At 40.5% G+C, this 22,019-nt stretch overlaps 2 protein-coding genes across 3 annotated transcripts; one reads left to right on the top strand and one right to left on the bottom strand.

The window, feature by feature from the left end:
- Positions 1-1,611: 1,611 nt before the first annotated feature.
- On the top strand, positions 1,612-11,722 carry HNRNPU (heterogeneous nuclear ribonucleoprotein U). 2 transcript variants are annotated; one of them, XM_060243781.1, is made up of 14 exons: positions 1,612-2,439; positions 3,071-3,179; positions 3,278-3,351; positions 4,894-5,033; positions 5,450-5,549; positions 6,391-6,503; positions 6,661-6,924; positions 7,104-7,223; positions 7,448-7,576; positions 7,890-8,058; positions 8,502-8,747; positions 9,337-9,551; positions 10,310-10,381; positions 10,642-11,722. In XM_060243781.1, exons 1-14 carry the CDS (start codon positions 1,773-1,775, stop codon positions 10,693-10,695), a joined length of 2,472 nt encoding a protein of 823 aa, XP_060099764.1. In that variant the 5' UTR covers positions 1,612-1,772; the 3' UTR covers positions 10,696-11,722. The 2 variants fall into 2 exon arrangements, with proteins under 2 accessions (XP_060099764.1, XP_060099755.1); XM_060243772.1 differs by having other exon boundaries at positions 3,068-3,179.
- A 3,922-nt stretch (positions 11,723-15,644) lies between these two features.
- LOC132574357 (cytochrome c oxidase assembly protein COX20, mitochondrial) lies at positions 15,645-21,517 on the bottom strand. Its single transcript, XM_060242755.1, has 4 exons — positions 21,482-21,517; positions 19,097-19,211; positions 18,030-18,093; positions 15,645-17,338 (listed from the first exon to the last, which is right to left on the bottom strand). The coding sequence occupies exons 1-4, from the start codon at positions 21,515-21,517 to the stop codon at positions 17,200-17,202; spliced, it is 354 nt and encodes a 117-aa protein (XP_060098738.1). The 3' UTR covers positions 15,645-17,199.
- Positions 21,518-22,019: the final 502 nt, after the last annotated feature.

Below are 22,019 nucleotides of genomic sequence, written 5' to 3'. Positions count from 1 at the left end.
AAGTATGAAAGAAATGGCTGGAGAAGCCCAGTCCTTCTGCAAATCCAATGAAGGTGAAACTGACCAGGAGCAATGTAGGGGATTTTGTAGACTTTGGCTTGCTGTTACAGAAAATCTTAAAGTAAATCTGGACAAACCCCTGGTCAGCCCTTGTTCAGGCTGAGTGTTTATGGGCACTTCTCTTTTGAAGACCTGCAATAACAACACAAGACCACCCCTGCTGGATTAGAATGCTGCTCCATCTGTTGCAGCATCCCATTTTACACGATGGACACCAAGAGCCCTTGGAAGGCATACAAACATGGATGGTGGAGGAGTGTCCCAAAAATATGATTGAAGAACACATTTGATTGTGTGGAAGACCTATTTGAACAGTATAGGAAAGCATAAGTGTATTTTTTTTAATTGATCAACATATGTCCTTGAGTGCTAGGATAGGGTTGCTGAAAGAAATATCTTAATACGAACAAGTACAATTCTCAGCTGTTGGACATTTTTATTTCATGTGTCTGTGTACATGTGTGAAGGGTACAAAATATATACTGTGGAGTACCTAGCCACTCATTCACTGAAATTCATGAGATAATTTTAAAATAATAATGAGCTACAGCTCAAAACATTAAGCCAATGGCTGGAGTAGTCCATTCCTTCCACAAATCTGCTCCTGCAACAAAATAAAAGATATTTTATATTATTTTTTATTTAATATAAAAAAATTCCAACCCAACATCTTTTCCTTGCATTTTAGCCACACAGTTACAGCAATAAACTTCCTCTTCCATGTCTTATCACTGTTTTAAAGGAAGACAAATATATTGAGTTCTGGAACTAGGTTTTTTTTTTTACCCTGCCTTTCTTGTGGTTAGTGGGGTTTTATGCAGCTGTGTATGAAAGTATGTGGATATAAACTTTCCATATAATCACAAAACTCTGGAATGCTGTAGTACAGATTTCCAGCTCAGGGTAATTTTGTTACCATTTATACATGCTATTTTTGGTTTGCAATGACAGCAACACTATGTTTTGACGAGGATGATACACTTCATTTTATTGTATGCCATGACTGGCATGTGAGAGCCAGTGTGGTGTAGGATTGGTATATGAGAACCAGAGGTTCGAATCCCTATCTATGCCATGGAAACTTCTGGGTAGCCTTGGGCTACACTCTCAGCCTAACCTATCTCGCAGGGTGGTTGTGAGGACAAAATGGAAGAGAAAATGATGTAAGCCTCTTTGGCTCTACGTTGGGGGGGAAGGCAGGGTATAAATGAATTAAATAAATAAATGTGCAAGATACTGTATTGGATCCAGATCGGAGCATCTAGTTTTCTCTTTAGCTATCTCAATTCACATTGGCAGGTTCTACTGGTTTCAAGTGTATACAGGTCAGACTGTGGTTGGGCATGGGATTGCAGCCTTCAGAAAAAAGCTCTAAGGCTTCACTCCTAGGAATACTTGGCAGTAGGCCCTCCTGGGTCCAGAGCCTGCAGCCCCAGCTACCTGCGGGGCTGTTGCACCCTCAGTTTACGGTACTGCTGCACAAGGTTAGTATTTACGGTAGCGGGGGAGAGGCGCGGCTATATTAAGAGAACGGCGGGGGCGGGGTGAGCACAGCGCTGCGTGCTCGATCCCGTGAGGCGCGCTCACCGTCCCTGCCTCGCGAGCCTCGGTGAAAGGATTTGGCGCCAGGCGGGTCCCTTTCTGCAGCTGCCGCAGCCGCGCGATCCAGCCACCTCCCTCCCAGACCGCATCGAGTCTCTGCAGCCTTCGCTATGAGCAGCTCGCCGGTGAACGTGAAGAAGTTGAAAGTGTCAGAGCTCAAGGAGGAGCTGAAGAAGCGGCGCCTCTCAGACAAGGGCCTCAAGGCCGAGCTCATGGAGCGGCTCCAGGCTGCGCTCGACCAGGAGGAGGTGGGCGGCGGAGGCCTAGGGAGCGGCGAGCCCGGCAATGGCAACCTAGAGGGGTTGGGGGAGGCCGCGCCGGGCAGCGCCCAAGACCTAATGGCGTCAGGAGACGGAGGCTCCGGCCAGGCCGCGGCCTGCGACGACGATGAGGAAGCCGAGTTTGGCGCCAGCCACGAAGAGGAAGAGGAGGAGGGCATGGAGCTGGGCGAAGAGAACGGCGAAGGGGTGGCCGCCGGGGAGGAGGAGGCGGCCGAGGACCTCGAGGACGACGAGAATGGCGATGACCAGGGCTTCCAGGAAGGGGAGGACGACGAAGAGGAGGCCGCCTCCGATGGGAACGCCAACGGCCACGGCTCTCAGCAACAGCAGCCGCCGCACGGAACTGCGGCTAAGGAAGGGCCTGGAAAAGGTGCTGGCGGGGCCTCATCGGGCGCCTCAGTTTCCAACCCCGCTCCGTCGGCCCAGCCCGGCGCGAAGCAGCTTTCGCCCGCGCAGCAGCAGCAACAAAAAGCGGGAGGGCCTGCTCGCCAGGGGGGTGAGTAGTGCGTAGAACCCGGATGGGCGGCGGCAGTTGGTAGCCCTGGAGTGGGGTCAGAGCGCGCCGCCATTTTTTTTTGTCTTGGGCGGGAGGAGAGAAAGCTAGAAATGCCTCTTGGGGGATTTCCAGGCCTTTCGTGCCGCGTGTCTCATGGGGGGAGGGGCGCCTGCGCCATTTCGCGAGCGTCGTGAGGAAGGGGCGCGTGAGGAGGGGGAAGGGCGGCTCGTAGGAGCCGCTGGGGCGCGCTGTAGAACGTGCAAAAGAACGTTTGTGGCGTGCGTCACATCCGCTCGGAGGGCCCTCCGGGCTTGAGTTAAAGTACTGAATACAATGAAGGCGGAGATCTCCCTTTGGTAGAGTCTGGGCCTCGTGTTGCGCCACAGTCCTTTACGTCTAAGGATAGGCGGGTCTTTTTAAGGCCTGCTTGATTTTTCGCCACTGCCTTTGAGATTTGAAATCGAAAGCATTAGATAGCCGATAGACCGGCGGAAATGCAGATAGCGAGTAAGTAACGGAATTGTTAATGCGACGCAGAAAACATTTATAGCTATGGCTATGAAGTGCCTATATAACTTAGTTTCCAACGTACTTTGTCTCTCTCTCGCCCCTCCCCTCCGGTACTAAGGAGAAACTAAAACCGAACAAAAACCGGGTGAAAAGAAAAGGGGTGTGAAGAGGCCGCGTGAAGACCACGGGCGAGGGTATTTTGAGTATATTGAAGAAAACAAGTATAGCAGGTAGAGTAATTTTCTCGGTATGTTTATTTGTGAAAGGTTCTTTAGTATTTAGATATATATATATATATTCAGTTATCTAACTTATTTTACTTGGTCAGGGCCAAATCTCCTCAGCCACCTGTTGAAGAGGAGGATGAGCATTTCGACGACACAATGGTTTGTCTTGATACTTGTAAGTATAAAAAGTACTCCTGGATTTTAAACATCCTTCAGTAAGACTTTAGGCTTTTAAAAATAATGTGTTAAACATGCATATTGGAAGGCATGTAATTTTTGCTCTCGTTTCCAGACATAACTGTTTTAACATGTTGCATTTTTTATTTTTTTGTTTCAAGTTGTTTGTTTTGTGAGAAATTGAAATCCCCAAACAATGCATTTGGCCTTTTTATAGTGCAACCTTTTGTCCTGTTTTTAGAGAGTAATGAATAAGTTCAAGGGAACATTTTAAAAATCTGGTACCTTTAAAATGACAGGATGGTAATGAAGAATGTGTAGAATAAAATGCTGGCAGCAGTTGGAGCATTATATAAAACCAGAGTTGGGCAGGTGAATGCAGTTCAGCTCAACTGTAGTATTAGGTTGCATTAGTTAAAACGCTGGAAGCGGTAGGAAAATAATTTTAGAGATTTAAGTATACCACCTCAGTGTTATAATTTCCAACTACACAGCTAGGTGGTTTTTTATGATTAAACTCTGTACTAATTCAGCTGCAGTTACACCATAACAATGCATGAATTTCAGTGGGAGAGTTATGTTTATGTATAGTTTTTAAGAAAATTAGCAAGAACCTATTCGACTGGAGCACACATCCAAGTGGGAGTTTAGGTAGGGTTTCATTGCTAATGTAAACAGCCGTAAATTTCTTCTTGCAGAGGTGTTTTATTTGCAAATAATGTTCAAGGAGATTTTTCTTGAACACAGAAATCTGATAAAATCATGCTCTAGATTCTGAGATAAAAGAAATCTTATTAAAATGCTTTTAGTCCAGTATACAAAGTCAGATATTGCGGAGTAATACAAGTATAATAAAACATCAAAACAACTAAATTTTCAGTTATTCTGGAGTTGCTTTATAAAGTTCTAGTGAGAAGTTTTCCTAACATACTGGGCTTTTTAAAGGATTCATTCCAGTATTTAGAATTATGATATAATAGTGAAATATGTTTCAGATAATTTTTTTATAACTCAAGCTGTCATTTGCTTCTGATGACATTTTCATGTTGGCAGCTGTGTGATTCTGTCTGGCAGAGCACTTCAGGTATTTATAGTATTAATCGGGCCAGCTCTGGTGGTTAGCTGGAAGCCTTTATGTAACACATTTTGAGTAATCTCTTGGGCTACAAAGACATTTGTAGTCCATGTGGCACCCTGAACCTGCTGGACACTTGCCTTAGAGCCAATTGATAAGCATGGCGGTTTGATTAAATATGCCTTTTCTGTTTTTCCCCTTGTAACAACCCTGTTAAGTGAATTAGGCTAAGGGCATCCAGTGTCTTTTGTGCCCCCCCGCCCTAGTTTTACACTTACTTTAAATCACCATTTAACACTCAGTTATAATAATTTTTGTATTTTTATTGAAGTTTCTTAACTGTTTTTCATGTTGAGTGGTGATCCTCATGTTGATTTAATCACAGCTGTTTTGCTGTTTTTATGCTTGAAATGCCTATAGGATGTATTGGAGTGGGTTGCAACTATGGTTTTTTGTCTCTAACAGATAATTGTGATCTACACTTTAAAATTTCAAGAGACCGTTTTAGTGCTTCCTCACTGACTATGGAAAGTTTTGCTTTTCTTTGGGCTGGAGGGAGAGCCTCATATGGAGTATCTAAAGGAAAAGTCTGTTTTGAGATGAAGGTAACCCAGATTAGTCCTTACGGCTTTACTGTGCATAACAATGCTGTTGAAATTCTTTAATTTTAGCTATGATTAGTTCACAAGGCATGTGTAGGCATGGGTTTACAATGGATCTGAAGAAACTTCTGGCTTGTGTATGCAGCAAACCTAAGTTGAAAGCTTAATGATTGCGTTCTTTAATGTTCTGTTCTCAAACTGAGGAAAGAACTGTTGTTCTATTGACAATTTGAACCTTAGTTTGTAAGTTGGTTTCCTATTACAATGGGTAAAGTACTAGTGTTTGTTTACCACTTTGGAAAGCCATTCATCTGTATTATGGGAGGCTGAATCTAGCACATGTACTTAAATTGTTCCAAAAAGTTCAACCTTTCTGTGGCTATGGGTTGTATGCTACTATTGTTTTTTGAAAAAAATAGGTAACTGAGAAGATTCCTGTTAAGCATCTGTATACAAAAGACATTGACATACATGAAGTGAGAGTTGGATGGTCACTGAACACAAGTGGGATGCTACTTGGTAAGTGTTTTTCCTTGTATGTGCTGTCTGCAGAATAGATACGAGTTACGGTTTCTGCAGACTTGAGTGCTTATTTTCTGTTGCTGTAGTTTTGCTCATGGCATTTCAGGCATTTACTTCATTTTCCTTAATGGTTCACTTAATTTTTTCCAGTGCCTTGGTGTCAATTATTGTAATTCAAGGAAGGCAATCCAAGACGTATGTTCAATGACATGAAGCCTGATTAAAACAATTCACGTGAAATCTTTTGTATACAAAAGATTAAGCACTCGTGGCATACCAGTTGTAGCCGGTAGTATCTACAGGACATTGTGTTTCTGAGGAACAGCAAAGTGGAATATTCTTAAATGCATTTAACTAGAGCGCACAGTTCTGTTTTCATTTTCTTGCCTAGCTTTGGTTCCACTCATTCAAGCACTAACATGTGAAACCTTTTGGAAGAGGGACTAGAATTGGTACCAAGCATGTTTGTCTGATACTGGTGAGGGTGAAAAAATAATGCTGCTGGTGAAGCATACAAAACAAAGAGATTGAGGGGCTTGCCCACTGCTCTAGTACTAACTCAAAGAGCTGGGCCAAGTGGTTGTAGAGTTCCCATTTTAAGGCTTTCTGTTCTTCCTTCTCTTCACTTGGCCATGTACCCATAGGCACTAAGATGTTATGCAGTGCAGTATGGGGATCTGGAGGTAAAGAAATAATGAAGTAGCATGTGAGCTGCAAAAACACCTTTTTGTATTCCGTTGCTGCTGTGTAAGATTAGGAGAAGTTTAAAGAGTATGATGAGAAAAGGATTTATCTAGTATTAAAATAATCTTGACTTGTACCTTTTTAATATTGTCAGGTGAGGAGGAATTTTCCTATGGGTACTCTTTGAAAGGAATAAAGACATGCAACTGTGAAACTGAAGACTTTGGTGAAAAATTTGATGAAAATGATGTGATTGGATGTTTTGCTGTAAGATTTCATTTTCTTACTATTCACTTTATGTAATATGACTTCCAACTTTTTAAACAGTGGACTTGTTAGCTCTCAAGATTGGGGACAAATTTTAAACTTAATACTGAAACATGCTTCAGTGTTGCTATAAAAATTGTGATTTTTGGTTTGACAGAATTTTGATGGTGATGAAGTGGAACTGTCTTACTCAAAGAATGGACAGGAGCTTGGAGTTGCTTTCAAGATCAGTAAAGAACTTCTTTCTGAAAGGCCCCTTTTCCCACATGTTCTCTGCCATAACTGTGCAGTGGAGTTCAACTTTGGGCAGAAGGATGAACCTTACTTCCCCATACCAGAGGGGTACACCTTCATTCAGAATGTTCCCCTGGAGGATCGAGTTAGGGGACCCAAGGGACCAGAGCAGAAGAAAGAATGTGAAGTAAGTAAGGGGTCCAGCATGAATTCATATGTGAATGCTAAGTTGTCATAAATGTTTCCCCTGATGTTAGAGAACAGTTTATGGTGGAATCAGTTAATGCAAAATAGCATAAAATAAGTTTGCCTGTAGGGATTTGTGATGCAGAGTACACCAGTTTAATGCATCCATACTCACATTAGGTGATAATGATGATTGGCTTGCCTGGAGCTGGGAAGACTACTTGGGTTACCAGACATGCAGCAGAAAACCCTGGGAAATACAACATCCTTGGAACAAATACTATTATGGATAAAATGATGGTAAGTAGTGATTTTTGTTGAAGTAGTTTATCAGGTACCATTAGAAATTTTGCTATTTTAACGATTCTGTTAAATCTTGAACATATTTAAAATTTTTGTGTTGCAACAGTATAGTGACTACTTAAATTCTCTTGTAAGATAGAAGGGACCAATAAGAAAGGAAAATTAGCGCAGAACAATTGCAATCAGTATTGAGTAATACTGGATTTTTGGTTTTTTTTAAGGTTGCTGGTTTTAAGCGACAGATGGCTGATACTGGAAAGCTTAATACACTGTTGCAGAGAGCTCCGCAGTGTCTTGGCAAGTTCATTGAGATTGCTGCTCGTAAGAAACGGAATTTCATTCTGGATCAGGTATGGTGGCAAAAATTAATTTTGGACTTTACTTAATGTATCTAAGCTACAGTTGTGTAAGGGGGTATAGGTTCTAAAGTTCAGTGGGAGATGTGAATTTTAGGTGTAAAGTTGAAATTATAGTTGTACTGATGCTTGTAACATATTTGAAACTGGGGAGAATGGTTACCCTAGAATCTAGAGCCTAACTTGTACGTAACTTCCTTGTAAAAAGTCATTGCATTATACATGTGGAGGTGAAAGCTGAACACACTAATTTAACTTAGTTCTAACAATGACAGCTACGTGTAGTAAGTTACTGCATTTTTTTCAGACAAATGTGTCTGCAGCTGCGCAGAGGAGAAAAATGTGCCTGTTTGCAGGCTTCCAGCGTAAAGCAGTTGTTGTTTGCCCAAAAGATGAAGACTACAAGCAAAGAACACAAAAGAAGGCAGAGGTGGAGGGAAAAGATCTTCCAGAGCATGCAGTGCTCAAAATGAAAGGCATGGAACATAATCTATACTGTGTTCTAGGATGTTGAGTATCTGTTTAAAGGAATAATGTAAAATCGATTCAAAATTTCTTGCCTTAAAACAGTTAATGCCTCTTTAAAATTAAAAACTGGAAGACTTCTGTAACTTTGTAAGACAACACTATATTGTGTTCCCTCTGCTGCAGCCCTTAACACTACTCAGTCGTGATATGCTTCATGCAGATGCACAAAGCTGTCTTGGCATAAAGTGCCCTAGTAAACTAAGCTAAACATATTTAGTAGACATGTATTCCCAGTACAAGTTCATAGGGAGAATGTATCATCAAAAATCTTGGACTCCTAGCATCTTGAGTGACCATTACTTGTTTTGCATTCTTTATATAGGAGGGGGTCTTTGGCTTATTTTGATTATTTCAGAAATAGATACTGAATATTCGGGACTCTCTGTTATAGGAAATTTTACCCTGCCAGAAGTGTCGGAATGTTTTGATGAAATAATATATGTAGAGTTGCAAAAAGAAGAAGCCCAGAAACTCTTGGAGCAGTACAAAGAAGAAAGCAAGAAAGCCCTTCCACCAGAAAAGAAACCAAACACTGGTTCAAAGAAAAGTAACAAAAAGAGTGGTAAAAATCAGTTTAACAGAGGTGGACAGAGAGGACGTGGTGGATTTAACATGCGAGGCAACTTCAGAGGAGGAGGTAGAACCTACTTACTAAGTTTTGCCTCTACATCCAAAGGGTTTAGTAAGTTGCTCAGTTTTCAGGAGGGATGTGGAGAGAATACTCATGTTAGGTGGGTGTAGTAGCGTTCTACTTCAGCATAGTATAGGCAGACAAATGGAACTAGTATGCGCTTAATATAAGAACATGGGAAGTATAGTTCCATAGGAGGAGGGCAGAAAAAGTCTCAAACGTGGTACTTGTTGGGGAAACCCAACATCTTAATCGTATGCTTCTTTTAAAAAGCCGCTAGTTAGCTGTTACGGGTGTGAAGAGAAGTTTGAAACTGTTGTGACCGCTGAAGTATTAAGAGTGACTAAAACTGCATTTTAGTAGTTTGAAATATTGCTTTCAAAATAGCTGCTCATTTTTAGCACTAATTTCTAGAGCTGACAGAGCTTGGGTCCTAATAAGATGTAATCAGATGTTGTTGACTTGACTGGGATTCAGATTCTGAAGTTAATTTAGCATTTACTAGAATGTCCTGGTGTTTGGCTAGAGTAATATGAGATAGGAAAGTATTTACTGTCATTGATCCAGTATTGTTAAAATAAATGTATTCCCACAGTCCCTGGAAATCGTGGTGGATACAATAGGAGAGGTGGCAATATGCCCCAGCGTGGAGGTGGAGGAGGCGGTGGTGGTGGCAGTGGTGGAGCAATAGGTTATCTGTACCCTCGTGGACCTGTCTTTCCAACCAGAGGTGGTGGCGGAGGAGGTGGCTACTCAAACAGAGGAAATTACAACAGAGGTGGAATGCCCAACAGAGGGAACTATAATCAGGTATTGTGTCCAGGAAGGTAGCACTCCAATTTTGTTCAGGGTTTGCAGGCCCTTTTTACCGGTAATCTGAAGCTTTATATTGCTATTTTTATATGCAGCACCCAGTATTCCCTGTCAGAGAGGGACTCATTGTGTCCATAACTACCTAGCTGAAGTTGTGGTGTACCTTCAGGTGCTTGGCTCATTCACTGGGCCCTGCTAGACTTTGGGACAAATGGAAGTAGTTTAGAGTATGGTGTAGGTGGGGAAGATGGGTTTAAACAAAGCATGGTGCTGGAAAAACCTTTGTTTTTCAAAATGCTTAAAAATCCCATTTTTTTTCCAGGAAGCGCAGCTATATGAGACTTGGCTGTATCTGACATGTGCAGCTTGCCATTGCAACAGAATGCATAAAATACTTCTTGCAGAAACAGATTGTGCTGTGGTCCAATTTGTTCCTGTATGGTTCTAGATATTCAGGAACAGTACTTAACCCTGCCATCAGTAAAAGCTTTAATGCTGTAGGAAGAATAATAATTCAGAAGCACTTTAAAACATAATAGTTGGAATTATTGGCAGTTAAATTTCCTGACATGAGGACTTCAGTTAAGCCAGTAAATGCTGATTTGTATGTTCCAACACATGCATTTGTTATAATAAGCTGAATTCCTATAAATAGAATCTTGGATATCCTGACCAGATTGATTGGCGTATGTATAGTTAATAATGAATGCAGTTAGACTTCACATGTTAAATAACTATGACTTGCTTTATTGCAGAACTTCAGAGGAAGGGGAAATAATCGTGGCTACAAAAATCAGTCTCAGGGCTACAACCAGTGGCAGCAGGGTGTAAGTAACTTGGATAAAAATGTTCTTTAAGGATAAGGGAGTAATCTTCAGGGGTTTGTTTAGTTTGACTTAGATAAATACCTTTTTGTAGGGCTTTGCATTTCTTCAAGCTTAATCAAAAGCTAGAGAAAAGAAAGCTATTAAGACAGATTTAATTGATCTTTACGCAAGTTCTGCCCGTCCTCCTCCAAGAATTAGACATTATCAACTGCAAAATAGTGCTTCAGTGTTAGTAATTGTTATTTTCTATCTTTATACAGCAATTCTGGGGTCAGAAGCCATGGAGCCAGCATTATCACCAAGGATACTATTGAATTCCCAAATAAAATGAACTGATCCATATTTCTCAAAAACCTTCACAAGAAGTCGACTGTTTTCTTTAGTAGGCTAACTTTTTAAACATTCCACAAGAGGAAGTGCCTGCAGGTTCCTTTTTTAGAAGCTTTGTGGGTTTGATTTTTTTTTGTACATTTTTAATTGCAGTTTTAAAGTGATTCTTAAAAGAACCTCAGCATTGTGCACGATAAGAGAATGTGTCAGTATTTCAGGGTTCTACATTTTATCTGTAAAATGTGATTTTTTTTTTACCACAACAAAAGTAAAATGTTGCTTTGTATCTGGTGTCCTCTTATTAAAGGTTTTTTTCCTTTTCTCCCCCCTCCCTAATTTCTAAGAAACAGTCGTGAGTCATCAGAACAGAAAAGTAAGCAACCAGGCTTCTTATGGCCCTATGATGATTAATATGTAAATAATGCTCATTACACTCCATCTTCCACTCCATCCTCCCTATGCAGTTTCTAGGTATGGGAAGAGGGCAGAGAAATCAAACCTTTTGGCAATAAACTGTAGAGTGTTTAGGTTTTTTTAATCATTTGGCAGAGGTTTGGGTAAAGGCAAAGCAAACCTAAGGCTAAATAGTGAAGGTGGAGTGTGTATAAAACCTGGTTGCATTTGTCTGTGGAGACTCAACTTGTGAAGGTACACCATCAATTTTTTTCCCATTTGTTCTGCATTTTGATTCTGAAAACTGGCTTTGCCCATTTCTTATTAAACAAACTTGTTGTAAATTCAGTTGTCTAATGGGATCTATATGAAGTTAGCTGTGTCTGTAACCTTTTCCCCACAAAATACTGTGTATTTAGTGTGCTTGTAGTAGTAAACCACCATTTTGTAAACAAATGGAATTGTGATTCACCCATTTTATATCTAATTTTTAATCATGTTAGTTCTCAAATGGGTGTATCTCCTTAGCCTGCTGATTACTACTTCTTTAAAGAATAGTGGGTGGAAAAAATAACTTTAGACGTTTGTTTGCAATAAAATAAAATCATTTTACTCTTGTTTTGGGATTCTCACCAGATTGGTCTAAAATCCCTTTAATGCCAGCATACACAACTCTAATGAGTGATGTATACATTCGCATGCATGTCTTCACAGTAAAAAGGAATTGGTTAACAGTGTTGCTTCAGTGTTGAAAGCAAACTTTGCCTGAACCAAATTCCCCCCCTGCTGTATTGAAGTCTTAATGAGCTGGAGGGAACTTCAAGAAAACATGGAAATTAGGCTTACAAATCTTGAGTGTTTTATTCTCTTAACAGTTTCGTGAAGTTGGTGGGTGTTCTTCCTATATTGTGCCCTGGGTCTCAGATTGATAGTGATTCATGTTACCACAGCAAAGTAAAATCTAAAGTTACAGCTAGGCATATAAAGATTCAGTGATGTGCATTTGTCTGGTATTTGCAATGGCATGTTAAACGGGTGTGTTTTGGGTGATGACCTGTATCATTTAAGTACTTGGACTGAGAGGGGAAGAGATTTTGGGGCTGTAATGCAAAGCCTTGTGAAAGCATTGGCTAAGTGTGATACCAGAGGAAATAGTATTAGTGTGGCCTCATTTGGAATACTTTGGAGTTCTGTTTAAGGTTTTAGTTTTTTGCAGTACAGTACTTTGCAAAGCTTGAAAAACTATGAGAGCGCACCTATGATTACTAAAGAATTAGCAGTAAGGAATTGGGGAAGGGGCTTATTTAGTTTTTTCCCCCTAAATGAGAGATAGTTATGTATGGAAGAGAGAACTTTGTGTGCACCCAATGAAGTTTGTGGGGAAAATAGTAATAAATCACACCTTGCCTCTTGTACCAGTGCAAGCAGAATAGAAAGGAGCAATTTTCTCCCAATTCTTGCTACAGTAGATGGAAAATCCCCCCCCCCCCCAAAAAAGAAAAGTTTGTTGACCTCCTTAGTTGGTGACTGTGAAGCAAGATGCTAAGCTAGGCAGACTGATTCAGGTCTGATGCAGCAGGATTCAGTGGTGTGCAAACAGCAAACAAATCAACATGTCTTGGGTATATTGAACCCAAATATTTGTATTTCCCGGTATTCTCAAATCCCAATTCCAGAATGGTATTTGGATTTTGTAGAGATGTGGGATTGCTGGGGGTTTTTTTGCTCCATTATAGCCTATGGGGGGGTCTGTTATAGTCGTCCCCATAGGGTGTAATGGGAAATTGATCCAAGGGTATCTGTGGTGGCTGTTTTTTTAAGGTAAAAGCACCAAATTTGTAACTGGCTGGTGCCTCTCCTCAGCCCCCCCCCAAAAGTCTCAAAAAGCAAATGGACCATATGATCCAATTTTGTGGTTTTCCAAAGAAGGTGCCCATCCTCTATCGAAACCAATAGATGAAAAAGTATTTAAAGGGATTGTTGCCCCTTTAAACACTTTATCCAAACATTTTTAATTTCAGCTGTCCAGTTCCAAAAAATCCCAAATTTTCAAGGACCAGCCATTTTGGATAGGCCCCTCCCCCAATCTCTGTTGGGTTGAAAAAATATCCAGAAGATACTGTAAAGGTATTTTCTAGATATTTTTCCTGCTTGGACTTAATTTGAATGTGCACCCCTAACTCTTATGTTCTTCATGTATCTCCAGTGTTTGGTTATGTTAAGAATTAGCTATAGGTATTTTGTGAATATTGAATTGCTGTGGATGGCAACTTAACAGTTCTGATTGGGGGAGAATTGTGTAATTTACACCTGGACTTTATCCCTCATGGGATCCCAGAACACAATCCTATATAGATCTTTCCTACTTTATCCTCACAACTCTGAAGTACATTAGGTATGACTGGCCCAACACCCAGTGGGAGTTGGTGATTACTGTGTGTCTTCCATGTCTTCCTTTTATCATTTACACTGCACTGGCTCAATAGGACTCAGCATTGTTGTTCCCAAGGGCACAGTCCTTTATGTTATCTACTATCCACAGATTGCTTACACGTCAATATGCTCCAAGCTGAAAATCTCAACCTTTCACTTGAGAACAATTAACAGACTCCTGTGGTGTTTGTCAATTCAGCCTGTTCTGTAGCAGTTTGGTCTGGGCTGGAAATTTATACATGTTACAGTTAACGTGTGCAGTATATGGAAGAAGTTTTTAATGGTTTGGGCTTTCTGCCCTGTATAGAACTGTTTGTTCTTTTTCATAGAAAGGACAGTTGCACCATATGTGATCAGCTTTTGCTCCACCTTGGTTGTTATGATTCAAAGGTTGTATTGTCAGATTTAAATATACAGATGGCTGCTAGCAAAGGTGTCTGTATGCATGTCTTTTAACACTAGTCCTGAGTTCTCACAAGCATCAGTTGATTTTTACATTCAATAGTCAAGGAAAGAAAAACCACCAGTGTGTACAGTAAGGCTCTTGGAATTCCTCGAATTGCCTAAAGCTACATGGAAGAGTAGAGAAATGCTGTTTCAGCAAACTACTTGCATAATCACTTGTAATATTTGACAAGTAAATTATCCCTTGGTTCAACTACATAACTTTAGTACTTGCAAGAAAAACTTCTTTCTCCCATACTCCTAGAGATTGTGAGACCTGTAGATAAAAAGAACTAGATTCCCCCTTGTACTTTCTCATCTATGGGGAAGGACAATTCGCTCTTTGGGAGTTAAATTGGGGATCCTAGGAAAAAAGGAGGAATTTGGAAGGTAGGAAAACTATGGAGTTACTTAGATACATGATTAATGTAAGAAACCTGAAGTGGCTCTGGTACTGTGAAATCTTTTACCCCAAGATGGGGTAATTTGCTTGTGATTTCTCTCTGCAGTTGTGCAGCTTGGCTGGATAAGATCTTTTCCTATGCCACAAAGTCTACAGTAGAGCTTTGTATTGCCCTTAATGATTTCTGGAGCTGGAAAATAATTTGCAGATCAGATCTTCATTCAGCAGTAACCCTCCCTCATGGATAAATTGAAATCTTGTTTGTAAATAGCCTGAATGTATTGGGGTGTTCACTAAATGGAAAAAAGAACCATAGTATATTTGCTGTTCTGTTAGTTTTTACCTAACAAATCACATATAGATCAGCAGCTGCATGAGGAGGAGTGGGAATTCAAACCCAGTTGTCCTAAATAAGAGTCCACACATAACCACCACATCAAACTGACTCTTAATGTGTACCAAAGACTAAATTTTAAAATGACTTTTAAATTAACTCGTATTTCCTTGAGGTAAAAGTTGGAGATGATTTAACATGCATGAATATTTTGAGGAGGTATATACCACATTGTTGAAGACTGAAGGGAAAAGGGTAGGCTACTGTTGTACCCATTTTAGCAAGCCCCCCATATAGGCATAGTTAGAAATTCCTGTGTCTCATAGGTAGAGGCCCTTTTGACAGGCATGCTAGATTCAATTATTACTGCATTCTCAGCTGCCTGACTTTCATGTACATAACCATGTGTATGGAGGAATCCTATTCAAGATGGAAACTGCAGTAAACTTGTACCAGCAAGGAAGAGAGCAAGCCTTCAAGCATCTAGTGGCTGTTTTCAAAGGACTTGTTCTACCCATTCAACACTCAAGTTGGTTCAAGAACCAACTAACAGTTGTAATTAACATTGTGTATGCATACAGATTAATGTTAATTAAAATCCCATGTTAATAACATTACTGCACACAAATATTTGTGGTGTTAAGCTCTAATATATGATAAAACAAAAAAGAGTCCTGTTGTAATTTAATTGCTGACAGATAAGCCTTTGTGGGCTAGAGCCTGAGATGCTAATGTCATATAATGGAGCAACTGAATGTAGATTTTTAAATACATTTTGGTGACTACAAGTTAACATTTGGTTAATGTGCGGTTTCTGGTTTGGTGGAAGAGGCAGTATTGTCATCCTGCTAATGAGCACAAAAGCACACTCCACAAGTGGCAGATGTATCTCAGTTCAGAGTATCTGAGTTCACAGTAGCAAAATGTATGGTTTTGAAAAGGGGAGCAAGGGCTTCCTCCTGATTAAAATTTTATTAGCTTGTGTTTATCATGGAAATGTTTCTGCATGCTGCTTTCCACACAGTATTTAATTAAAAGGCCCATAATTTACATTCAGAATCCAAATATGAACAATATAAATTATCAGATACCAATAGATTGATAACAAGTCTAGAATGATTCATGGATCTTAGAAAAAGAAATTAATTTGCTTGCAACCATTTCCAGTAACTCAGCATCTTTCTGCAGCAACAAGGGCAAATGCCTTTTCTAAAAAAGAAATCAGCCTTTTGCTTCTTCCGAACTGAGGGAAGCTATCAAGAGGACGTATTTTCTATTCATGTCCTTAAAATACCTTATTTGAATTGTGGCCACAAAAGTGTCAAGATGTTCATTTCTTAAATAGTAGAGCAGGGACAAATTTAGCATCTTGTATCACTAATTTTACAATATGTAAAAAACAACAGGTATTCTACCATGTCAACCACTACTGCAGTTGGAAAGTGTCTCCTAAGAACATTTATAATACTGTCAATGGGAAGATGCACAAATCATCTGAAATGAGGCTAAAGCCTGAGGAACAGAACTGTGCTGAAAAACATTACTGGAGAACGTAACTTTTAGTGAAGGGCCTTAAATCTAATGCATGTAGATATACATTGAATACATTTTGGTAAATATTTTGCACGGTATTAATCACTAAAAATTCTGAGCAAACTCATTTCTCATCTATATCTTTAGAAAATTTTGATAATACAAACACTTTACTAGCCCCACTGAAGCAAAAGTGATGTGGGAAAACTGTTTAGCAAGGGGGGGGGGGGGGAGAGAGAATACAAAACATAATCCAGGAAATGTTCCAATAATGCAACTTTTACAAAAAAAAATGACTAAAATTGATTTCAAGAATTTAGATTTGATTGTATCTTGCTGACAAGTTTTACATCTCAAAAGGCATCCATGTCTATATTAATTGCTGAATAAACTTACCAAAGTAATTCAAAACCAGCTGAACCATTCTGAGGACATTTTCAGCATCCTCCCTGGCATGTACTGTATTTAACTGGATTTGACTTCCCCCAAACAGCAAATATGGTATATTTAATGTGGTTTTGGTTTTCATAAGTGTAAAATACAAATCCAACTTTATGATAGCCCTAAGGCTAGAAAATTACTTCCTTTTAAGATGGATTCACAAAGTTTCCAGAAGGAACTGGCAGAGTGAATCCCTACCCACCTTCCCCATCCTCAAACATGCCAGAAAAGGCTGTTTACCTGATTCCCCATTTTTTGCTATAATGTGCTGTACTGTGGTGCTTTTTTATTTGCTTATTTTACAAAGCTTTTCCAATCCTAGAGGATTTTTCATGGCTAGTAGGCTGCTTGGAAAAGTCTCAAAAAGATTCACTCCAACATCTCCTTTATCAGACTTTTCCATTGGATCCAACACAATATGCAGAAGCAACCAAGTTCTATGATTTCTCAGATTAGATTTCATAGTGTGCTTACAGATGTTCCCAACAAATTGCTGCACAATGACTATCAATTACTTCTTTCAGTGCTTGCTTTTTGCTTCTCTGGATCAAACTGTGTGCCTTCAAACAAAATCTTGTTTTTCAACCCTTCTTTAATAATTTGCTGCTGGATCCTCAGTTTTGCATTATTGTATCGGCAGTAGAACCTTAAATGAAAAAAGGATTATGATTTCTTTCCCCTGATTCACAAATACTTGGGACAGTATTTAGCTGAACAAGCTGGTAGTCCAAAAATAGTACAACTTCACAGAATTTTTCACTAGGCAATAGTACTCAGAACAAAAGATACATGGTACATATTTTCTATTTCATTTGGGTTACTACTGCTAACAGTCAAAAGTCAAGCCTTCTTTTCTGTAGCTTCTGGACATCACAAATGTGTGTTGCTAGTATGGGAAGGGGGTCTCCTAAGTGTCTTTTAAGGATGTTGCACAAAAGGGCACATCCAGGCCAACCCACCATTCTCACAGTCTCCCAATTTTTTAATATTTATGGGAGGAAAACATGCTTGTATAACTAAATATAAAAGTTTCCTTCTGGAATTGGGAAATGGGGAAGTTTGCAAAAAAAATGTTAATAGCTTTAAGGAGAACATTTAGTTAAAATCCCGACACCAATGACTATACTGCATCACCATGTGAATTTAAAAGACTCTGTTGGGCAGCTGGCTAGAGCTGTAGGAGGTGAACATTTCCTGATCCTGGCCTGGAATGCTGTGGGAGAATACTGCTGAATCTAATATAGTCCTTCAACTTGTGACTGAAGTTACATGTGAATGTATCGTGTCTGAATACTGTATCCTGTAGCATTAGTCTATCAGTTCCAGAAAAAACATACCAGCATCCTAATGTTGTCAGGATAAAGCCTCCTGCTCCAAAGTGACATGATCGTCTCACTCTGCCTGAGGGGAAATTATTCACATAACTTGAATATAAGTTTTAAACCCAGGAGTTAGATAATAAAGGAGAAAAGAAAAGCATTCTTTGGAAGTTTTTATGAATTCATTCAATTCATCCAGAAGATATTTAAGGAAACAAATGAGATATCAAATTACAGCACAGAAAGAAGCTTAGCAAAAAAAAAAAATGGTGTTAGCTAATTTACTCCAATGTCAGATATACAAAGAAAACAAATTCTAAAATTAATAATAATAGGAATAATTTACTAGACCCCCGTCCCGGCTCACAACAGTTCTGAGTGATGTACAGCATACATAATAAATATAGTTAAAACCACCACAACATAAAAAATTTACAAAAATCCCAGATGGTACCTATGCGTTTTTGTCTATTTTGGACTGCCAGAGCATCATGCTGCAGGCTGCGTGTAATTTACCTTCTGGTTGTGAGACTTCTGGATTTAGCTGATTGAAATGAGTCCGCTTTAGCGACTGATTCAACTGCTGAGGCATTATAGAATGTTTATAAACATCTCAACTGCTTGGAAGTTTAAAGAACTTTCAGAATTAGATCCTAGGACTCATTCTATCTGCACAAGCAACATTTCAGCCCATACAAGTTGTCACCATTCATCTCCTATTGCAGATTGCTATGCTATACTCCATGCGGTTTCCAAGAGTTTCTAACCCCAGGGATGGCACTTTGGGGAGTCCTACAAGTTTCAGTGGCAACAGAGTGTTCGATTCCACGAGCACTGCTCTATTAGTGCTTATGATCAGCATCTTAATATAAGGGATCAGAAAGGATTATATGCCTTTGCAGGGAAGGGGCTGAATAGAGGAGGAATGCTAATGGTCAGCTACTATACTATATTCCAGCAGCATGAGGGCAGCAAGTGCGAAAGCATATGCATGCATGAACATGTATATGAACAAACGAAGGGAAGGGATGAAAAAGAGAAGGTATTCCTGCACCCCATTTGCACATGCTTTCACTTGTACTTACTAGTTGCTAAGAAGTGTCCAAGACCCAGAGTTAAAGCACCCAGTGATCCATATAGCACTGATTCCCGAGCACAAGGGATGGTTCCAACATCAAGTATTCCCAGCAGCTTAAAAGACTAAAAAAGTGAAATATATCACATCAAAACATCTTCACAATTCAGTTACCTAGTCTACTGACCAAAACAACAAAATTATCTCCCTACTCAACAAAAGTGCCAGATTCAGTACAGACAGGATTCCTGTACCTTTCTTTAATGGCTTTGTAGCAGATATAGTCTTTTCTATTATTGAGCTCCCTTGAGAATAACCATTCCTGCTAAAATTCTCCTCTTTCCATGATTTACAGAGAAATCAATTCTAACTCTCTTATTTGTCAGCAAAGCTTGTTCAACTATTCAATATGTCCTTTTAGCTATGCACCATTGTGCAGCGGGTCAGTTCCATAGCAAGAGGCTGTGAAACTAATTTGCCCTGTGGAGGTTGAAGTGTGGGGACAAAAAAGAGATACCTGTGCAATTCTGGAACCAGACGAGAAAGCAAGCAAGAGATTTCTGGAAATCAGTTCTTGATTTTCCAGGCTGTGGTTGGAGTGCTTTGGGATAGAAGCCACTACTGATGTAGCACTGCTGCTTCTGTATAGCTACTTTGTATCTGCTACAATAACTGTTCCACCATACATTTGAAAATAAAAAGATAACAAGTAGGGACCCATGAGACTTCCGGGGGGCGGGGGATCCCATCCTACATTCCCTACCACTCGCTAGACAGTTTGTTGCTCTCTCCTGCTCTCATTTCACTGCTCTCATTTGAGTAATGGGGGGAAGATGGGAATGGCACAGGCTTTTCCTCCTGCTTACCCAGCTGCCTGCCTCCAATGCTACTGCCTCAACAACAGTTTCAGTGGCAGGGAGAGAGCACGGAGGAATGATAGGCTTCCCCTCCTGCTAGTTCCCCTTCCCACCTCCAGTGCTGCCAGTCAGCAGCTTTGGGGGACTGGAGCTTCACCTGATCAGTCTACACGCTTCCAGTGAGGTTGGCTCAGTGTCCTTTCCACCACACATAGAAAAAGGAACATAATATAATAAGTAAGAATGTCATTGTTTAGAAATACTATTCCATTGTCAGATAAATCTGAACCTGATACTGACTTAAAAAAAACATATTACATTCAGATATTTTTCATTTTTCTTTTTAGAACACATTTTAATTACACTGAAACAGATGATGCTCCATCTAGAAACCCAAGGTAGTCTGCAATACTGCAATCAAATTTCTATTCCAGTTCAATGAATGTAAGATAGCACCTTTTGTTTTCATGCAGCAAAACTATCAATCACCATTTAAGATTGTGGAAACTAAACCTCCAGAAACAAATGAAGTTGCCCAGAGTCAGTTGGGTCTTGAGAGTACTTTCCAGCAGAGCACTGAAAACAACTCTTTTCATGGAACAGTCCAGTGGCACTTTTAAGATGTACAAAGTTGAACTCTGGGTATTCTGAGTATCAAGACCAACAAAGTTGAATTCTGCATGTACAGGAAAATTTATACCCAGAATTCAACTTTGTTGGCCTTCAGGGTGCCACTGGACTCCAACTTTCTTCTGTTGTGCTAAATCCAGGTGAGCAGCTGTGTTGGACTGTAGCAACAGGACAAAGTTAGAGCCCAGTTCTGCTGCTTCAGACCAACAGGGCTACCCACCTAACTCTTTTCATAGTTTAGCAGCCTACAGCATAATGAAATTAAAAAGGGGCATTTTCAACTCCTTAAACCAAACCGGCACAAATCAAGCTACCCTTTCCAGCTTTAGCACTCCCCCACCCCTTTAATTTTCTGCTGCTACACATCTTCCAACCCTCTCAGCCCTGTCCTAAGCTCCCTCATGACCGTTCCAAATATTAGCCATTTCTTACATAGATGGTAATCCACACAACCCCATTTGTAACTGTGACTGCAAAAGATCTGAGTACAATGGCGATTCCCTGATAACTATCCCCAAGTGTTAAGTGTATGTGGAATCAGGTTTGGGTCAAGCCTTTCATAGGTGTGATGAAATCCAGTTTAAAGAGAAGGAATGGTCTATGATAATAACCATGATAGCTGAACGCAACCTCCACATTCAGAGGCAGTGTGCTTCTGCATAACGGCTGGTACCGGGGAGAGGGACAGAGCAGGGAACAAATGACTATATATCAACTATTTACAGTAGCCTTTCCCCACTGTCCAGTGGCGTGCGGATGAGCGCTACATGAACCCTCCTGACCGTCAAGACGATCTTATGCTATTTAGACCGCAACCAAAAAAGCCATATGATTTGGAGAAGTCGCAGCCCTTCCTAAATACAATGCACACCAGGTATCAGCGACCGCAATTGCTTTTAGCCCATTACCTTCCTCTGGCCGTCGGCTTCCCCCTCACCCGTCATAACAACAGAACTCGAAAGTTCCTATCCGAAAGCGATAACCACAGAGCTGGATCTGAGGCACAGACAAGCCCCACGCTGGAGACAGCCGCTCTACCCAGTGGCCTTCCCCATACGTCTTTTTTCTATCGCGGTGGCCCCTCCCTTATCTCTATGGTATTCTGAGAGAGCAGGCGCCATTTTAGGTCTGGAGAGGAGAGTTCGAGAAAGAATCCTTTGTTCAGTGAGATGGGTCACGGAGCAGTGCGCGCGCTTTGGTCGCGCGCAGGAATTTCTGCATTTCTGAATCCGCCCCACTGCTTCTTGCGCGCCCCCGTTTTCCTGCTCCCGCCATAAATTCGAATCAGATTCTCCATTGCTTATAAGAGCGGAGAAAGGGCGCAATGGGAAACCTCAGGAGATGGGATGTAGCAAAGAGAGTGAAAGGTGCGGGTGACGTAAGGGGAATTTATGCGTGAATGAGGCGAGTTAGTGTTCCTTGCTTGTTGCGGCAGTCTTTTAGCAA

Source organism: Heteronotia binoei, chromosome 1 (genome assembly GCF_032191835.1).
Source record: "Heteronotia binoei isolate CCM8104 ecotype False Entrance Well chromosome 1, APGP_CSIRO_Hbin_v1, whole genome shotgun sequence".
In the NCBI taxonomy this organism is placed as follows: Eukaryota; Metazoa; Chordata; class Lepidosauria; order Squamata; family Gekkonidae; genus Heteronotia; species Heteronotia binoei.
The sequence above is the reverse complement of the archived record's forward strand: the minus strand, read 5'-3'. Positions and strand labels throughout refer to the sequence as shown.

Bases quoted from the DNA above. Each gene is read 5' to 3' on its own strand.
- LOC132574357 (XM_060242755.1), bottom strand. From the start codon at position 21,517: ATGACGGGTGAGGGGGAAGCCGACGGCCAGAGGAAG. The intron at 19,212-21,481 runs GTAATGGGCTAA...TCACTTTTTTAG, and splicing joins AAGCCGACGGCCAGAGGAAG to TCTTTTAAGCTGCTGGGAAT. The intron at 18,094-19,096 runs GTAAGTACAAGT...ATTTCCCCTCAG, and splicing joins TGGACACTTCTTAGCAACTA to GCAGAGTGAGACGATCATGT.
- HNRNPU (XM_060243772.1), top strand. From the start codon at position 1,773: ATGAGCAGCTCGCCGGTGAACGTGAAGAAGTTGAAAGTGTCAGAGCTC. The intron at 5,034-5,449 runs GTAACCCAGATT...TGAAAAAAATAG, and splicing joins AAGTCTGTTTTGAGATGAAG to GTAACTGAGAAGATTCCTGT. The intron at 7,577-7,889 runs GTATGGTGGCAA...CATTTTTTTCAG, and splicing joins GGAATTTCATTCTGGATCAG to ACAAATGTGTCTGCAGCTGC.